The 17944-nt window shown below is 38.1% G+C and overlaps 1 protein-coding gene across 11 annotated transcripts in view; it reads right to left on the bottom strand.

Moving 5' to 3' along the window:
* The window catches only part of PHF20L1 (PHD finger protein 20 like 1), an 83074-nt gene that overhangs the window by 41734 nt on the left and 23396 nt on the right, over window positions 1-17944 (bottom strand). For 5 of the 11 annotated variants that reach the window (XM_075063255.1, XM_075063257.1, XM_075063264.1 and 2 more), the window contains exons 5-10: window positions 17568-17656; window positions 14512-14574; window positions 10200-10410; window positions 9477-9605; window positions 4484-4566; window positions 574-826 (exon numbers count right to left, since the gene is read on the bottom strand). In XM_075063255.1, the coding sequence (XP_074919356.1) occupies window positions 574-826; window positions 4484-4566; window positions 9477-9605; window positions 10200-10410; window positions 14512-14574; window positions 17568-17656 (828 nt within the window). The remainder of the gene's footprint in view (window positions 1-573; window positions 827-4483; window positions 4567-9476; window positions 9606-10199; window positions 10411-14511; window positions 14575-17567; window positions 17657-17944) is intronic. The other 6 variants (XM_075063262.1, XM_075063261.1, XM_075063263.1 and 3 more) reach the window with 3 other exon arrangements.

Here is a 17944-nt window from a genome sequence, read left to right as displayed (position 1 = left end):
GGTCTATGCTTTAAAATGGCTGAACTGCTAAGGTGTTTTCACCCTACACAAAGCAACTTCCTTTATTTTCCCATCAAAGAAGTTGACCTCATCTTCTCTCTCACATCAGATTTAGAGGAAATATCATGTAATGTAAAGAACTGTGGAGTCAACAGGTACATCAAAACAGTCGACTGAAAGCAGAGTTCTTCAGTGATGGAGAGGAAAGATACGCAAGAAAATTGCACATATTTTTAATGAATCAGGCCCTTTAAGTAGAGGTGTTTGTTTTCTCCTGTATCACTATTACCATTAGTGTGGAGATTCATACAGTGGAACTTAAATCATTAAAAGCCATGACTTTCTACTACCATAAATGTGCCATTATTACCTGCACCATAATTCACGTTACGTGATTTTACTTTTTATAAGTTTAAGCTATCCCTAATGCACCCACTTACGTTTGAATTTTTTTTTTTTATAAAAAAAAAGCAGATTCATTGTAAAAAGCAACATTAATTTACAATCAATTATTTTTCTGTATATTTCTTATGACTAAGTAATTATGGTATTTTTTAAAATGTCTGTGCTCACTAGTTTTATTTATCACAGAAGAAGGAAGCTGAGAGACCAGCGTCAAATCCTCGACTTGTATTAACTCTGGGGAAAGTGGTGATTTAGGGGGCTTTATACACCCAGAAGAATCTCCAGATTCTTGTTTGCATTTCTTGCTGCGAGCCTTTCCTGAAGACAAAGTTGAGGATAACAGTGCAGGTTTCTGAGAGTTGGCAGAACTGCTAATATCAGCTTCATTTTTTTTCTGACTTTGAGGTTTAGGTGAAATCTCCTGAATAAATAATAAGAAATTGATACTTTTATTTCAGTTTCTTCATTGTGGTTCTTGTATTCTACTTTGATTTTTTTAGCATCTTTAATATTCAAAAACATTTATTCAAAAACATTTTTAAAGCAACATTTATCATTTCCAATACAAATGAAAAACAGACTCAAATGTATCAAAGTAAAAGTTGAACAATCTGTTTGTTTTTAAAGGGACACTGCCAATGACTTTCATGCTTAAAAGTTTCTCTTCATTTCTCATTGTTTGCAATACCGTCAAAAAAAAAAAAAAAAAAAAAAAAAAGGCTTAAAAACATTATTTTCTCTTACCAACTACCTAATCTCCATTTGGCAAATAGTGCATTTTGCTGTTTTTCTAATACAATAAAATCCTTTTCATGTCCATCTCCCTCTCTCATTACAAGCCATCATCATCAATGTTTTTGGTAAGAATAAAGAATGACTTAGAGAAGAACACTTGCTACAAACCAGAATGGGAAGTAGGTATGTTAGCTTTGTTGTGATCACATCACAAAACAGAAGTTTCTCAGTAAGAGTCATCAATTTAAAATAAATATTTAGAAGTTGGATGTCATTTTCCACAAATTTACTTCAATTTTGATGAAGAATCTGAAAAGGTTGACAGTGCCCCTTTAAGGAAAGTCTTGGAACAACAAACGATGAAATTTGAGCACAATCCCTTTCAGTGCTGGGAGTCTGGATTTCACCACACTACTTGCTTGTGCTAATGTTTCATGAAATCGTAACTTCTAGCACCATAGGGTTAAACAGATTGCTAACTATAAAAAAAAACAAGCAGATAAAGTATAGGTTAAAAAAAACAAACAAACAGTTTCTGAAAAGCAAAATATGTTGCATTTTCTAAAGCTGAAAATGTTCACCCTTTTTAATGCATGTACAGAAATATTTAAACACAATTCATCTGACTTTACAGCAATTAGAATTTTACATTTTTTGGTAGAAGAAGGTTCTCCTACAAGCTGAATAATCTGTAACAGTGTTAGTACTTGCCCAATGATGGCAGCTTGTACATATCTGAACACATGACCTCAAATTTGTTCCATCTATTGCCCAGTTGAATATGCATCATGGTATTATGTTAGCTAACAAAACCATAATTACGGAAGTGCAAACTTTTGTTTCTAGAATGTGTGTGCCACTTTCTCCAAAAAGATTTCACTCCACTTACGATTTGGGGGCATTTCCCAGTTTTCAGACCTCCATACTTCAGAGGAATGCATTTTTGGTATTGAATACAAGCTCTCTTTTCCACTGGAACATGGGAGCTGCAAGTTCCAGTGGAAATATTAAAAAAAGCAGCACGCATGACATACTTTTAAAAAGGGCACCTTTGCGTGCTACATGAATGGCATGCTGGAAGTACCATGTAAAATTCCGGTGCAAAGTGTCCCATTCAGTTATCCCCTGTTTTATCCTTGAATCAGCTCATTATACACATGATTTAAGTGCAGTTTATTCATTTAAATAAAATATTCCATGAACTGTAGAGTATACTTATGCTGATTACAAAAGTTATTACCAGAAATTAATTAGAGCCATAACTTGTAAATAAACAATTTTATTGTTCATCTTCACATATGTGAAAGACATTACTACAGTGTCCATTACTTTCAAATTACAAAGTTATTTAAACAAGATTTAAAAAATTAAATTAATATTTTGATAAGGTGCTTAACCTCTTAACAAGGACAAATTAACATTTAAAAAACCTTAATGAATTGAAGTTATTCATCTAAGCAGGTCTTGCTCAAAAGGAAATATAATATTACATAACCCTAATACATTTAAATAAACTAACGTATCTACATGTAATAGTCTGAGGTTTTTGGGTTTAAGACAGTTGTAAACTAAAAAAGTTATAATTTCATCAGCACACTATGTTTTTGGCTGTTGGCCTGAATAGTACTGTGTCCTCTATTACATTATTTAAAAACACACTACAAGACATTTACCCAATCAGTATTACAGTGGTAGCAGACAGTACCTCTGTAATTAAGGGCTGTCAGCTTTGCCATTTTAGAGGTTTATAACTCGGCCATTTAATTTACATTTGGGCTGTAATTTAGCAAAAAAAATTTGAGCTCAGACACTCCCACCCCGACTTAATCAGTTTATGTTTGATTGTTTTTCTTTTCAGTTAGAAGAAGGGGGCAAAGTAGTACATTTGTTGGGTTTTGGATGCTTTTTTTGTTTTTTTAAGAACATATAACTAAAACAAGTACTTTCAAAAATGTTTTGCAGACCATTAGCCAGAGAATGGTGACAGTTCCTTCTGGATTTTTTGTTATTATTTCTAATCAACCAAGTAAAAATAGAAACAGCCGAGTTATTTTAGATTGAGAAGTTACTATTCAGAAGTTTCTTTTAATATGCACTGTAATCTATACTGTTGCATACAGTCTTAATAAATGACAAAATCCCATTCATTTCAATGGAACTCTGCACAGCAAGATTTACAGTGTAATGATTCTTCCAGAAATGTCATGCCGTCAGACATCTCACAGTTTTTTGCACACAGAAAGTATTATACAAAAAGTACTAAGAAATTATAGCATCTTTAATATGCAAAAATTTGAAAAGTGGAATATCATGTCAATATATCAAACCATTATGGAAAATATCAGTCAATGCATTGACACCTTAGTAGCTCAGAATTAACCATTACAGTGGCAGCATTAAAAGTAGAACCATCATTTTCCATTGACAGCACTCTGTATTGGATCTGAGCGTCTCAAATCCAGTGTCAATGGAAAAACCAAAGCAATGCCACTATATATCAGGACTAAAGAACCAGTTGCAAGAAACACAGTATCAAAGTTTGGCATAGGGATTGTTTTAAGAGCGTGGTGGGCTTATGAAGAAAGGAAGTGCTCTTTTTAGATGGTTTGTTTAAAACAAACCATTAAAACAAAGAAAATTCATACAAAAAAGCCATATTAAAACTACATTAAGGATCTTATTTAAGCCAACAAAAGCAAAATTATCAAGAGTTAAGGTTGCCACTTCATCCTTAGCTTGCTTTACTGTGCTTAAGTAGTCAGCCCTTTTAGCATCCAAGATCATGCACAATTCTGAGACTCAAGCAACACCTGAACACAATAGAATGAGCCAGAGATAGGGAGGCAACCTTCAGTTCTTCAAATAAGTGGTTTTAAATCAGACCCCTAACATTAAAGTTTCTTTTTTGTACGTATTAAAATATACATCTTAGCAAAATGTATGGCTCACTGAATAGTTCATAAAACACGCACAGTCTACAACACCAATTGTTACAATAGAAAAGAAACTTCTTACAAAAGAAGTTTTACTAGATGCCAAAACCCGTTTCAAACCACAAATCAAATTTGTGTAAGGGTCTTTTTCTTAGCCAGTTATAGGCATGGTTCCAGCTATAAAACCTTGGGGCCGCTGTTTCCTAGCCTTTGATTCCTTGGAGACAGTAACTCATTTATGAAAATTGAAGTTAACACTGTCATTTGTGTCAATTTACTTGTAAACGTAAGATCAAATATTTAGTTCCCTATTGCTGTTTCTGAAGGGGAAATTTTGTTATGGATACTATATCTCCATGGCACACTCCAGTGGGAACCTTGCAAAAGAATCAAACTCTACCATTTCATACCTGCTCCAGGACTGGAGCTGTTTCTTTGTTGCCTTCCTTTTTTTCAGCACCATCCACAACAACAGCTTTGGATGCCAACAAACCTTAAGAGAAAAGTTGCACAGAGATATTTAGAATGGGTTGTTTTAAGTTGTTTTCACATTTATGTTTTTCATAAAACCTGGTGATAGCAAATGATAAAATAAAAAATCATTTTCATCTACAAAAAGATTCTCTCTGAAACCTCCTTGTATGGAGTCTTTATTTAAAAGAACAAAACTTATGAGACCCTGATTACAATTCACAGGTCCTGTATTGTAAATAAGGATTAGCACCAGCCACTCCAATTCACCACCAGAGAGGGAAAAGGAGCTCTAAATTGTAACGCTACAACCCTCAATCCCAAAGCAATTGTGCTTCAAAACCAGGTCTACAGTCAAAGTAAGTTTTCAAACTTTTGATTTTAGGAGGCTATTTCGAATTCCTTCCTTCACTCATTCCTTCCACATTTGGTCTTTGTGTGCTTTCTTAATGGTTATAAATAGGGCACTACCATTTCACAGCCATGAAAAACACGTCATGGACCTTGAAAGCTGATCTACTCCTGTGAAATCTGGTCTTTTGTGTGCCTTTACCCTACATTATACTTTTACAGATTTCATAGGGGGAAACCAGCATTTCTCAAATTGGGAGTCCTAACCCAAAATAGATTTGCAGGGGCAGTGCAGTGGTCACAAAGTTATTTTAGGGGAGTCACGGTCAGTTGTGGATTAGCCACTTGGTCAATGGGTCCCCAGCCAATTGGAGTGCTCCAGAAAATTGGGGACCCCCTCGCCCCGCTGTACTCACGCAGCGCTCCTGCTGGGGAACAAGGTTGGGACATGGGGGCTTGCCCCACTCGTCCAACTGTGCTCCTACCTACCAGAGAACAGGGGAATCCCCCGTGCCCTGACCCCACTCCCCGGCAGGAGTGTAGGGGGGCAGGGAGATAGGGGCGACTACAGTTGGAAGGGGTGTGGAGGGGCTCCCACTTGTTCTGACCCAGGGCCCAGAAAAGCATAATCCGCCACTGGTCACGGTATTGTCACCCTTACTTTGGCGCTGCCTTCAGAACTGAGCAACCAGAGTGATGTTTGTTAGCCAGGCACCCAGCTCTGAAGGAAGTGCCACCAGCAGCAGCACAGAAGTAAGGGTGGCAATGCCAAATCATGCACTGCTGCCTTCAGAGCTGGGCAGACAGAGTGGTGGTTGCTGACTGAGGGCTCAGCTCTGCAGGCAGCAGAGCAGAAGTAAAGGTGGCAATACCCTACCATCCCATCCTTACTTCTGCACTGCTGCTGATGGCGGCTCTGCCTTTAGAGCTGGACACCTGCCCAGCAGTCACTACTCTCCAGCTGCCCAGCTCTGAAGTCAGCACCGCCACCAGCAGCAGAGTAGAAGTAAGGGTAGCAGTACCGCAGCCCCCCCTACAATAACCTTGTGGACCCTCACACACACACCCACACCTCCTTTTGGGTCAGAATCCTTACAATTACAACACCATGAAATGTCAGATTTAAATAGCTGAAAGCATGCAATTTATTATTTTTTAAATCCTATGACTGTGAAATTGACCAAAATGGCCTGTGAGTTTGGTAGGGCCCTAGTTATAAGTTACAGTTGCAGAGTTCCTATCAAAGTTTGCCTGTTATGTATTCTCATCTCTTTAACAGGCCCATGCAAATCCTGTTTGGACTAAACAAAACACTGAAGCATCTAACACAAGGAAAAATCTTACAAAGGCGAGTGGATAGAGTAGATTAGAGGTTCTCCAGCTGTGGTCTGCAGACCACCACTGGTCCGCGAGCTCCATTCAGGTGGTCCACGGATAGTTCCCTCTAAGGTGCGAGCCTGGGTGGCCGCACATGAGAAAATGAACGGCCACCCACCAAATTAGTGGAGCCATGTTGGTGTGGGCTCCACTAATTAGTTGCTTGGACCCTGGAGAAGACACACATGTAAAGTGAGGTGGTGGCCTTGGGGGGAACAGGAGGTAGGTGCGAGGGGGCAGCGGGATGAGAAGAGGGGGTGGGAGAAATCTGGGATGTGCAGATGACCAGAAAAAGAGGCGACTTTCCCCAGCTCCAGGGATGTGGCTGCCAGGGAGAGACCCCTTCCTTCCCAGTCCCAGCTTGGGGGCTGCTGCGGCCAGGGAGACCCCTTCCTTCCCAGTCCCAGCTTGGGGGCTGCTGCAGCCCGGGAGAGCGAGCATATCCATCGCCATTAGAAAGGTAAGACTACGGATATTAAAATATGAGTTGTGTGTGCTTTCATTTGCAGAACAAAAAAACAATTATTAATTTTTTTTTATAAAGTGCTTTTATCCAGAGTGCTTTACAATAGTTAGCTAATGGCATAAACAACAATTGGAAAGATCATTAAGTGGTCTGCCGAGACCCTCAGCAATTTTCAAGTGGTCTGTGAAAAAAAAAGTTTGAGAACCACTGGACTAGATTATCTAATAAGAATTTTCATTCTCTATGATTTAAGTAACACGGACTCCAGATGACCCTGATATTAAGACCACTGGGAAACCAGTATTTTAAAATAATGCTAGTTCTTCATTCACAAATCCATATGCAAGACTACTAATATACATTTGACAACCAGAAAGTAGAAACAGCCAAGAGTTTTAAACCTGATGTTCAGAATTTCCCCCCACTACTTTATGCACAGAGCTTGTTGTTGCCCAGGCAAAAAGTAGGTGTTTCAGAGCTGCTTTGTCCGGGAACTTTTACTTTATTACTTAATATCTCTAATAAATAACGTTGCTGAGGAGACTCAGCCCACTTGAATGTGCTTAAAGGAAAACTAAAGCAGAGGCAGCAAGATATCTTTGATATCTGAAAGTCTTCTCCAGCAATCTGTGGCCCCAAGAAGAATCTACCTCTTAACAGAGATTGTTATCCAAACTGAACAGTCTGCAAGATATAGCTACTGCATTCCATGGAAAATTAGATACCCTCACAATCAATTCAGAACACATTAAACTGGAGGCATATCACTTAGCGAACTCTGGACTCTGCTAAAGTAACACATTTAGAACACTGGAATACCACAAATCCATCAGTAACCCAGATAACTTTTCATTAAGAAGTTGTGAAAAACAACAGAGTCCTGTGGCACCTTATAGACTAACAGATGTATTGGAGCATAAGCTTTTGTGGGTGTCCAATATGTCCGTTAGTCTAGAGCCACAGGACTCTTTGCCGCTATTTACAGACCCAGACTACCATGGCTATCCCTCTGACACCATTAAGGAGTTGTTATCACACTTCTGTGCCCCACAAGGATCTACTACAGGAAACTGTATTATATTCCTTACTATGTGTGTTACATCAGTTTGATGGATTTTTTTTTTTTTAATTAAGCAGAACGTTGTCTCCAATCCAAGATGTGCAAAGACATTACTTAAGAAAACCAAATTAATCAATCATTAATTTACTGCAAAGCAGAACCCCACTAATTTGCAGAACTGAATGGAAGTCATCATGAGTTCATGCAATTCATAAGCTAGCAAAGAAGACATCAATTCTGCAGCTTGCTCAAAAGAGGACCCCCCGCCCCTGAACTTATGTGGGTACCAATTAACATGCGTAAGTGCACAGATCCTTTCGTATGGAAAAAGTTGCAGGGCTGGGACTGAAGTGACCCCAAATAAATATTACAAAATGTACTGTTTAATTTTACAAATTTAGTTTAAGTTTATAGGAGATAACTTGAAATAAAAAAAGCAGCTGCATGATCTCCATTTTGTCCCTCTGGAGTAACTTTTCTACAAATGAACTTCTGAACAGAGGAGTAGATGTGGATTTGTTCCAGAGGGACTTTCAAACCAGCAAACTCACCAATGCTGCCAAGAACCGGATATATGGACTCTGAAGTCTCTGTGTGTATCTGTGCTTTACCATTTAATAACTCTTCTTGTTCTTCCTTTTTTTTCTTATAATAAATCTTTCGCTTTAGACACTAAGGAATTAGTTGGCAGCATGGTATTTTGGGTAAGATCCAAATGAATACTGACCTGGTAACAAGCCTTTGAGGTTAGAAGAACATTTTGTATAGAGAGCAGAGTTTTCTAAATAACTTCTGGACCTATGTTCTGATTGGGAGCCAGAGAATTGGAATGCAATAAAAGGGGCTGTGTAATTTTTTAATTATTAATTATTATTATTATTATTATTCCTTCTTCTTGATAGCCAGCATGAAGAATCAGAAGCACTATTTGTGACTGGCTGGTGAGTTTAACTTCAGCGGCCTGCCCTGATCTTGGCATTTTCAGTGAAGGCTGTCACAGGCATACCAGGTCACAGTCCTCCTGTGGAAATTTATTTTGTTACTGTACACTTGGTTACCCCTTCAATACCTCTGCATAGTAACATAAGGTACACATCCTTTTAGAAATTATGAAGTCTTTTCTAGTGCTTCAGTGCATGAATAAATGCTTATGCTTTTTAAACTTTCCTTTAAGTCTCTTCCTAGTCTCCTTCCAGGAATGCAATTGCCATTACTTCATAACAAACTGGGACAGAACTTTTGGTTGTCTTCAAAGCCAGTGGTATTGTTACTCCACTGATCTACTAGCAATGATTCAGTGTGCGTAATATACTCAGAATGCCATATCCAGAGCCAATGTAGATAACATTCCTCAACCAATAAAGGGAATTATGCAGGAGATAAAAGGTGTTATAAACTAATGAACACACTTGTTCCAGGAAGAGGTCTTTTCAGAATGATCAAATTATCATGACATTGAATTGAAGACATAGGTCAAATCAAAGATCTTACGTCAAAATCTTGGAACAGGGTTGGCTTTATTACTCTTTGTGTAGTGCTTTGAGATCGTCAAAAAGGGTAACTGCAAAGTATTAATATAATAAACAGACGTATTGATCTACCATAGCACTCTATGTACAAGGATAAACATTTGGATATGTTAAAAAGTAATGATGTTCTCAATAAAAAGGAAATTTACCAGTGATCTTGTTAAGACGAGCTCTCTTTGCCTGAAATGAGCTGCCTAGATTACTTTTCCTCTTGTGCGATAATGTGCTCTCTGCCCGCACAAACGCCATCTTTGGAACGTCCACTACTGGGAATCCTACTTTTAAAAGAACAGACATGGAAGTGTTCATCTACAAATTCACATTTCATAAACATTTCTGATCAACTGTAAATATTTCAATGCAAAATATATTCTAAAATGAATTAGTAGGCTTGTGTGTGCCATAACTGGAAGTTTGAAGATTTACAATTAACAGGATGCAGAAAAATATTAGGAAACAGAAATTTGCACATAAATCTAAATGATTAACCCTGCTCCAGACCTCAGTATTGAAGTCTACTAAGATACAAACACTATCTTCCTCTAGTTTAGAACCATTGGCAGTATCATTTTGCAATATGAACAAGAGAGATTCTGAGGCCAAGAGTAACTGGGCAGGCAGAAAAAACAGTACACCTCTACCCCGATATAACGCGACCTGATATAACACGAACTCGGATATAATGTGGTAAAGCAGTGCTCCCAGGGGGGTGGGGGGAGATGCTGCACAATCCAGCGGATCAAAGCAAGTTCGATATAACGCGGTTTCACCTATAACGTGGTAAGATTTCTTGGCTCCCGAGGACGCGTTATATCTGGGTAGAGGTGTATTTGCAGCCTTTAGAAAAATAAGAACTAGAATATAGTTTGTACCAAATGGTTCACTAGATGTAGGCTCCTCTTCCTTTTTCTGTACTTCCTGCATGATTGTAGAGGTTGAGGTTTCTTCCTTCTTTGAAGGTACTTTAAACCATTTTCTCTCCTCTTTATCTTTATTGCTGTTTGCACTGGTCCGAGGTTTACTTCCTGCTTTGTTCTTGGCTGCTGCTGCTGCAGCAGCAGCTTTGACCAAAGCTATCCAATCCTCCAAAAAGAAAAGAAAGGTGGAGTAGTATTAGGAGCTGTTTGCGACACTATTTACAAATAGTGAGCAATCTCATCCAGAAATTACCAAGTACATTTATGTTTAGTTTTATGACTATTGCCCATGATTCAGTAAAATGTACTTCCCAAATTGCCTACATACTGTAACTAGAATCTACCTCGTGGATTTAAAAAAAATAACAAAAACACTGCACACGGAAATCCCTCTCCACGATTAGCCTTTCAAGCACTATTGTGCCCTAATAACTAATCTGTATGCTATAAGAGTTACAGAAATACAGGCACTGTCATACTGGAACAGGCCATTAACTCCATTATCCTGTCTCTAGCTGTGGCCTACACTAATCTAGCAATTTCAAATGGAATACCAATCCCTCTGTGCCCCATACACGTCTTGCAAACTGCACAATACAAGGGCAGGAGAATTCTTTATAACCTAAGCCGTGGATCAGGTAAAGACTTGAAGCAATGGTAACCCTGGTACAACAATTTCTAGAGTATCTTCAAATACTATTCCTGCTGTATTAAATTTTCAAGCTTTATCCAATAATCTCAAATGGCTCTATAAACAGCAATTAACTGTCACAATCCACCTGCAAGGTAGGAAGAGCTTATTACCACTTTAGAGATAGGTACGTAAAGTGGCACACAGGGAATTCAAGTGACTTGCCCTTGGCCACACAGTGAGCAGTAGCAGAACCTAGGTGTCTTGACCCTGATCCCCTCTTCTAACGACTTGACAACTCTACTACAGTAAGCCATTTGTCTTAACATCTTGCAGCAGTGTTTTCCATAGAAAAATTTTGTTACATAAAAACAATTGTATTCACCAACTGAATATATTTTTAAAATTTTTGAATGAAAAGATTTATTTCAGACCATCTGACTGTTTGATCTCATTGTTTTATATGTAGGTACGCATGTTATGTTTAAATTGTACTGTGTGTGCATGTGCATGAAAGGTGTTATAATATCCCTAGAGCAAAGACCACATTTTCTTCTCTGTTTGGTGGAGACAGCACTCAGTAAGAAATAAAGTATTTCCTTTATTCATTTAAAATGTGCTGTATTTCATCTGGATTGTTTCCCTGCTACTGTATTATGGGATATATTAAAAAACAGTACCTGACTGGTTTTAGATATGGAGATATACCTATCTCACAAAACTGGAAGGGACCCTGAAAGCTCAGAGTCCAGCCCCCTGCCTTCACTAGCAGGAACAAGTACTGATTTTTGCCCCAGATCCCTAAGTGGCCCCATGGAGGACTGAACTCACAACCCTGATTTTAGCAGGCCAATGCTCAAACCACTGAGCTATCCCTCCCCCCTTTCACTTTTCCAATCATACTTCACTTCTTTCTAAACTAAACAATCCTAATCTCTTTAATTTCTTTATACATGGAAACCTTTCCATAAAACACCTCTACCAGTTTTTCCAAATCCCATTCAGTGGACCTTTTCTATTTTCTGTGCTCCCTTTAAGGTGTCATACTTTCAGTTAAAAAATCTTTTTCTGCATTATTCTCTGTCTTCTTCATACAGCCCAACCTTTAATTCACATTTCTACCACTGTTTTGCACTGAATATGCATCTCCACTGTGTAATAAACTACACATTTTGTGACAGTGATAGTTTCAACACATCAATAGTAAGCAAGGTCCCTTTTTCAGGACGTTAGACACTGATGCAAGAAGATCAAGTAATTTTCCTGTGAGGTTGACTGTTTCTTCTCTATGACATTATTTGCTTCACATTCTCCCCTTATTCTGCAGTCCTCAGGATAAGTTAGTTATGTATGTGTCTGAATACTATTAACTTAGTATTCATCTTCACTGATTTAGCTAATACCAACTACACATATTAAAAAGACAAAGTCTCTGCCTCCAAAAGAGTTTCCAGTATGAATCTGAGCTAACCTACAAAATTAATTGTAAAAGTGTAGACATGTGGATCTTCAACAACATATACCACACTCATTTGCACCCGATCACAAAATTGAAGAAATCCTTCACTTGGTGCAGCTTCCTACAGCAGCATTACTATTTATACAGCACCAGAAATATGGATGGTACTTTATAGATGGGAAAGAAAAGACAGTTCTAGTAACAAAGAGCTTATAATGCCAGAGGCACAACATAGGAAAACAATAGAAAAAAAGGAGAAAGGGAGAGAATGTCATGAAGATACTTGTAGTTTACATATGCTGGTAGACCCACTTCTGCAATTTATATTTAAATTTTTATTTACTTAGTGCAGTTTAGGTCAACAAGTTGATAGATGTGAGCAAGAGATGGTACGTATAGATTATTTGGTGCCACATAGGTGGCACTGCCCCAGTGATGTCCATAAATGGGGGTCCTGCTGAGTCAGACAGTAGTATGGTGATTTTGGGGTTCAATCCCAGCAAGGTTTCTAAGCTCATGATTTCAAATTCCCCTATGAAAGTGTCACCCTGAGAGAAGGGTGACTGGGGTGTGGTTTCTACCTATACTTGTGCACAAGCTTTTTTTAAGCTCAGAGCCATACAAGGTTTTGGAGGTGCAGGTAAAGAGGAACCACATGGAGGCTGCATGACTAGAAGCCAAGACGGGAAGATCTGGAGAAAAGAACTGTCCTGTTTATATTGTTTTTTGTTTAAAGACTGTTATACACAATGAAGGAAACTGGCCGGAGACTTTGCTAGTCTATTTTGGCTGAGTGCCCCATCACAGATAATTTCCTGTGTAAGAAACTAAAAGGATATATTCTTCTCTTGATAAGCACAGAAATTCCTGAAAGCATCTTCAAATGTAAGCTCAGAGTTTATTTACAAGCCTTTATAAAACTTGTAGAAGAAAAAGAAGAAAGGTGGACTCTAATCTGAATGAGTTTTAAGTCTTTTTTGAATTGAGATTGTTATCAGGTTTCTAACCTAACAGCCAGCCACAATACTGAGATGTAGCTAGACTCTCAGTAACCTGTCATTCAAATAATTTTAATCACATCAGTAACAGCAGCTTTTTTGTCATGCACTATATATACAAATTCCAGGATTCAGTTATTACCAAATTAAAATGGAACAATCTCCTGAAATAAGTTCATCCCCTTCCTCCCCAGTGCTCTGAATAGCCATTAAAAATCACTTTGTTCTGATTACCCATTGCCTATAATCAAACCGCAGCCAACATGGCAGCCTCCACTTCTGAGCCACAATGTTCTCCTCAGATGACCTTTTTCCCCCTCAGTATTTCCTCCCTGCCATTTAAGAAAGGCTTAGTTACTTTCCTTCTCCTCCTACCCCCACTACAAACATTTGTTTAATTAACCTGTCCAGGGCTACATAAGGCAACAGAGTAACAGAAAGCAGTCAGAAGATAAAGCAGCAGTTCCAGTTTTGGACAAATGGATGAAATTCTGAGAAAGTTAAAGCAAAAAGATTTGCATAGTAACTTATTAAAGAAATCACTGTGCTCTAACTGGTCAAAAATAGCCCTTGCTAGAGTTCAGAGACTAGCATACTGCATGACTATATAGCAAACCACACAGTCATTAAAAAATCAGATCAACTAAGCCAAACTTCAGGAAACTCCATAATAAAGAAATAAGTTAGCAGGAAGCATCCAGCATCCCTATACGTTGATTGGCTAGGACAACTGCATCTTAAATACAATTAATTTTGTAATCTTATAATTGCAACAGTGGGAAGGCAAAAAGCAGAAGCAGTTCTAAAATCCATCTCTTCTGCCAACAGCTGGATTCATGTCTTGCCGCCTCTCTCTTCAGCTATCACAACTACCACCTCTTCACTTCTCTATCTAAAACACGGCAGTTAACTTCCTCTTCTGGCACTCCTACCACATTATCCTTCCCACCACGCACATCCACACCCCTTTCTAGCTCACTGGCTGTTTCGGAATCAAGACTGGATTCCTTGCTCTCACGTTCAACACCCTACGCAGCTCTGCCCCACTTACAGCTCAGCTCTTGTTTTCTCCTATCATCTCTTTTTTGTCTCTGTGCCAATTGTGCCTTTTTTCCTCAGCTTCCTCATCCTATGTACCAAGTTCCCTCCCTCTCCTTCAAATCCCTCCTCAAAACTCACTTCTTTTGGTTCGATTTCCGTCACTAATCTCAGCTCCGGCGCTATCTGCTCCCTCTCGCGCGCCTAATTATATTGAAGATAAAACAAAAACACATGAAACAGAACAAATAAGTTATCTGAATTATTTTTAAGTGCTCCCCAAGGGCAGTTTTCATTCTCCCCCTTTTCCATTTCTTCTCTTCCCCACCTCAGTTGCATTTCTGTCTAAATTTTAAAACGTAGATAATCCAAGCAGAAACCTGGTCTGTAGTCTCCATATAAATAAGAATACAAAAATATTTGTATAGTTTGTTTTTGCCTTTCCACTCTCACAGCGGAAACTTTTGAATGCACACAAATACTGTAGCGTTAAAAAAAATTTACTTAGAATGTTACAAGTTCTACAGTATCACTCACTTTAAAGAGACAATGTGAACTTAAAATCACATTTCCATCTGAAAATATTGCACCTATTTTTGTTACAAATAACTCCAAAGATTACTGGAATAGAAAAATCAAAAAATAGTCTCTTCTTCAAGGTGCTTAATTTGTACATTTGACAGTACTTTGGGTATAACCACTTTCACTGTTCTAGTGGTCACTTGCATCACTCATACACCGCTCTTAGTCACACATGAGACGACACAAACAAAGGGAGGAGAAAAAATCCTTATACAAAAGTGTTAATGTTATACAGACTCACTATTTTAAAGGTGCTAGAAAAATGAATTTGTCGTCAACTTTTAGTGAATTAAAAATATCAAAACATTGCCCCTGTAATTCTCAGGTCAACCTGCACACTAATGGACAAATTATTTTTGCGCACATTCAACATTTTCAGAAAAAAATGTTGCATGTTAATACCTTACTATTATTTTAAAAGTTATACAATTTTAAACCTCTATAACAACTCTATATACAAGTATTTTTGGGAGAGAAAGGGGCAGGAGGGGGAGAAATCACAATAGGAAAAAAGTTCTGGGTCTGAATTTAACAAATAGTATCACAGGTTCATCTGATGCATGACTTTCATATCAATCAAATTATGTTGCGGGGTATTCTTTGAGAAATCATATAAAAACCTATGTCTGTCCAATAATTCCTGGTAAGTGTCTTCTTTTAGAACAAAAGAACAATTTTAGTTTGAAACAAAACTTAGTCTTAGATAACTTTGACCTTCAAATCAATCTTAGGCTGTATTTTAATTTTTACAACACAAACACTTTTGAAATAAAGATGGATATTTTTTGCCATAGCATAATAGATTTACCTAGTCTCCTGTCCAGCAGTTATATTACTACTTAAAAAATGAAACCCAGAGCCTGCTTTGAGATCAAGAGATTTGTACTCCTGCCTCTGATTTGAGGGACTTAGAAATGTCAAGGTTAATCTCATCTTTCATTTTAAATGTGAACATTTCCTAGCCCGTGTAAACATGAAAATTAATCGCCAAAAATGCAAGTTTGTCCCAGTGATTATTCCTCAAGATCTCCACTAAAGCAACTCAGGTTTGGCCTCAGATACATGAAATCCAACACCACAAGTGTCTCAATATTTGAAGATAAGCAGAATAATTTATTGTGTTTGTAAGAATGCCATTCGGACTGCTATTTATGGCACTAGCATGCTTACAGGACTTCCTCCTGTCACTGGCTGGTTGTTTCAACTGAGCTTCTGTTTCTCAGCGGAGAAGTCAAAGTGGCCTTTAACTGCAGAGCAGTATCTCAATAGTGTAACAGACAACATGATTTAGTGAAACAAGCAAAGGACACTTCTGAACTCTAATCCAAGCTCACTATTCTTCTTTATTCAAGACACAACCTCCCTGTCTAAGTTTCCCTATTTGTAAAATTGAATGAAATAATGTTTAACGTCTTACCTCATCGGGTTATACACAATTAAATGTTTGTACAGAAACTCAACAGAATGTACGTTACCATCAGCCTCTTGCTGGATGGTTGAGTATTTAATAATTAAAAAAAAAAAAAAGAGGTGGGGGGGTGATTGAAGTCTGAAGATGCCCCAAATAATCCATTTTCTGTCCTTCTCCAAAGTCCTAACTTCTTTGCATGATTGTCATATCATGATTTAAAGCTATCAGTTACACAGAAGCATGCACAAATTATTGTTTAAAAGGCCCTCCCATTTCTCCATTTGCAAATAGTCATATAAAAACCAAACCCAGTAATTTATTCATTTTTATGTCATTTTCCAGAGCAGATTAGACATTTGAATTCTGCTCTTCCAAGTAAAAGAACAATTTCTTGAAAAACTAGGGACTATAACTATTTGCGTTTTATCAATTGGCTCACTTCTTTTAGCAAGTTTCAGACAATCATTTCATTTTTTAAAAATAGCTAAAATTTCTCATTACCAGCACAATTACTCTAAAAAGATTATTGTTCAAAGCAGGCTTCATACAAATTTGGAGACTGGATAAAACTTGGATAAAATTCTTAAGTATTTAAGTTAAAATCCTGCTATTGATCTGAGCTTGTATCTGTGTATCTCATAACCTGCCTCCCTTCCTGTAGGGTGCTACTCTCTTCTATGACGGCACTGAGACTGTTACAGATAAAAGGTTTGGCATAGGGAGATAAAAAAAATGAACCAACTGTGAATTAATAAAAGAAAGTGGTAGAAATCTGACATTGTAACAAATCCACCATAGCGGCCCACTGATAGGCTAAAGCCTCTTCTAAAGGGCCATGAAGACCACGGAGGAGAGAACCTGTTGGCCCCTATGTGGTCCTGGGTTGGGACCATTGGAAAGAGAACAGTCAGGGAACAGATGAGCCAGTGAGGAGAGCATACTTACTGCACTCAGAGGTTTCATAACTGAGGTGACATCACTAGCACAACACATGCTAGGGTATCCCCTGCAGTTAAGAACTGGTAAACCAACATATTGAGGGACCTAAAGAGAAGGCAGCAGCAAGTTTAAAATCATTTGTGTTACATGGCCTTTCCTGCATGGGGTATTCAGCAGATAATTTGTTCACAAATCACTGTTAATACCACATGCCCTGTTTAGCAGTCAACACAAACAAGCAAGAAAAGACGCCTAATATCCTCACCTGCCCTTTGGCATCCTCAGGCATAGATTTGATATGCATCCTTTTTAGGCATCGAATAACTCCATCATAGAACTGTACTGTGAAGGTTCCTAGAATAGGATTGATGCAATCACGATGAGTAGTTAGAAACATACCTACCTCAGTACTTCCCCAAAATGCTACAAATACATGCAGGACCGGGTCTGAAATGACTGTGTGACATCAGTGAGTACTTTGGCTCTGCAAATACTATAGGATTGAGCATCTATTTAAAGTTCTTCCCTTCATGGTTACAATCACATATCCTCCTTGGATCACATCAAGATTAAAAGGGACACAATCAAGACAGAAGTGCTTAAAAACCCTCTTTATTCACGGTGAAAAACTCAGTGTTGAGT

The sequence above is a fragment of the Chelonoidis abingdonii genome, chromosome 2 (assembly GCF_003597395.2).
Source record: "Chelonoidis abingdonii isolate Lonesome George chromosome 2, CheloAbing_2.0, whole genome shotgun sequence".
Lineage (NCBI taxonomy): Eukaryota > Metazoa > Chordata > Testudines > Testudinidae > Chelonoidis > Chelonoidis abingdonii.
This window is presented reverse-complemented; position numbering and strand designations above follow the sequence as displayed.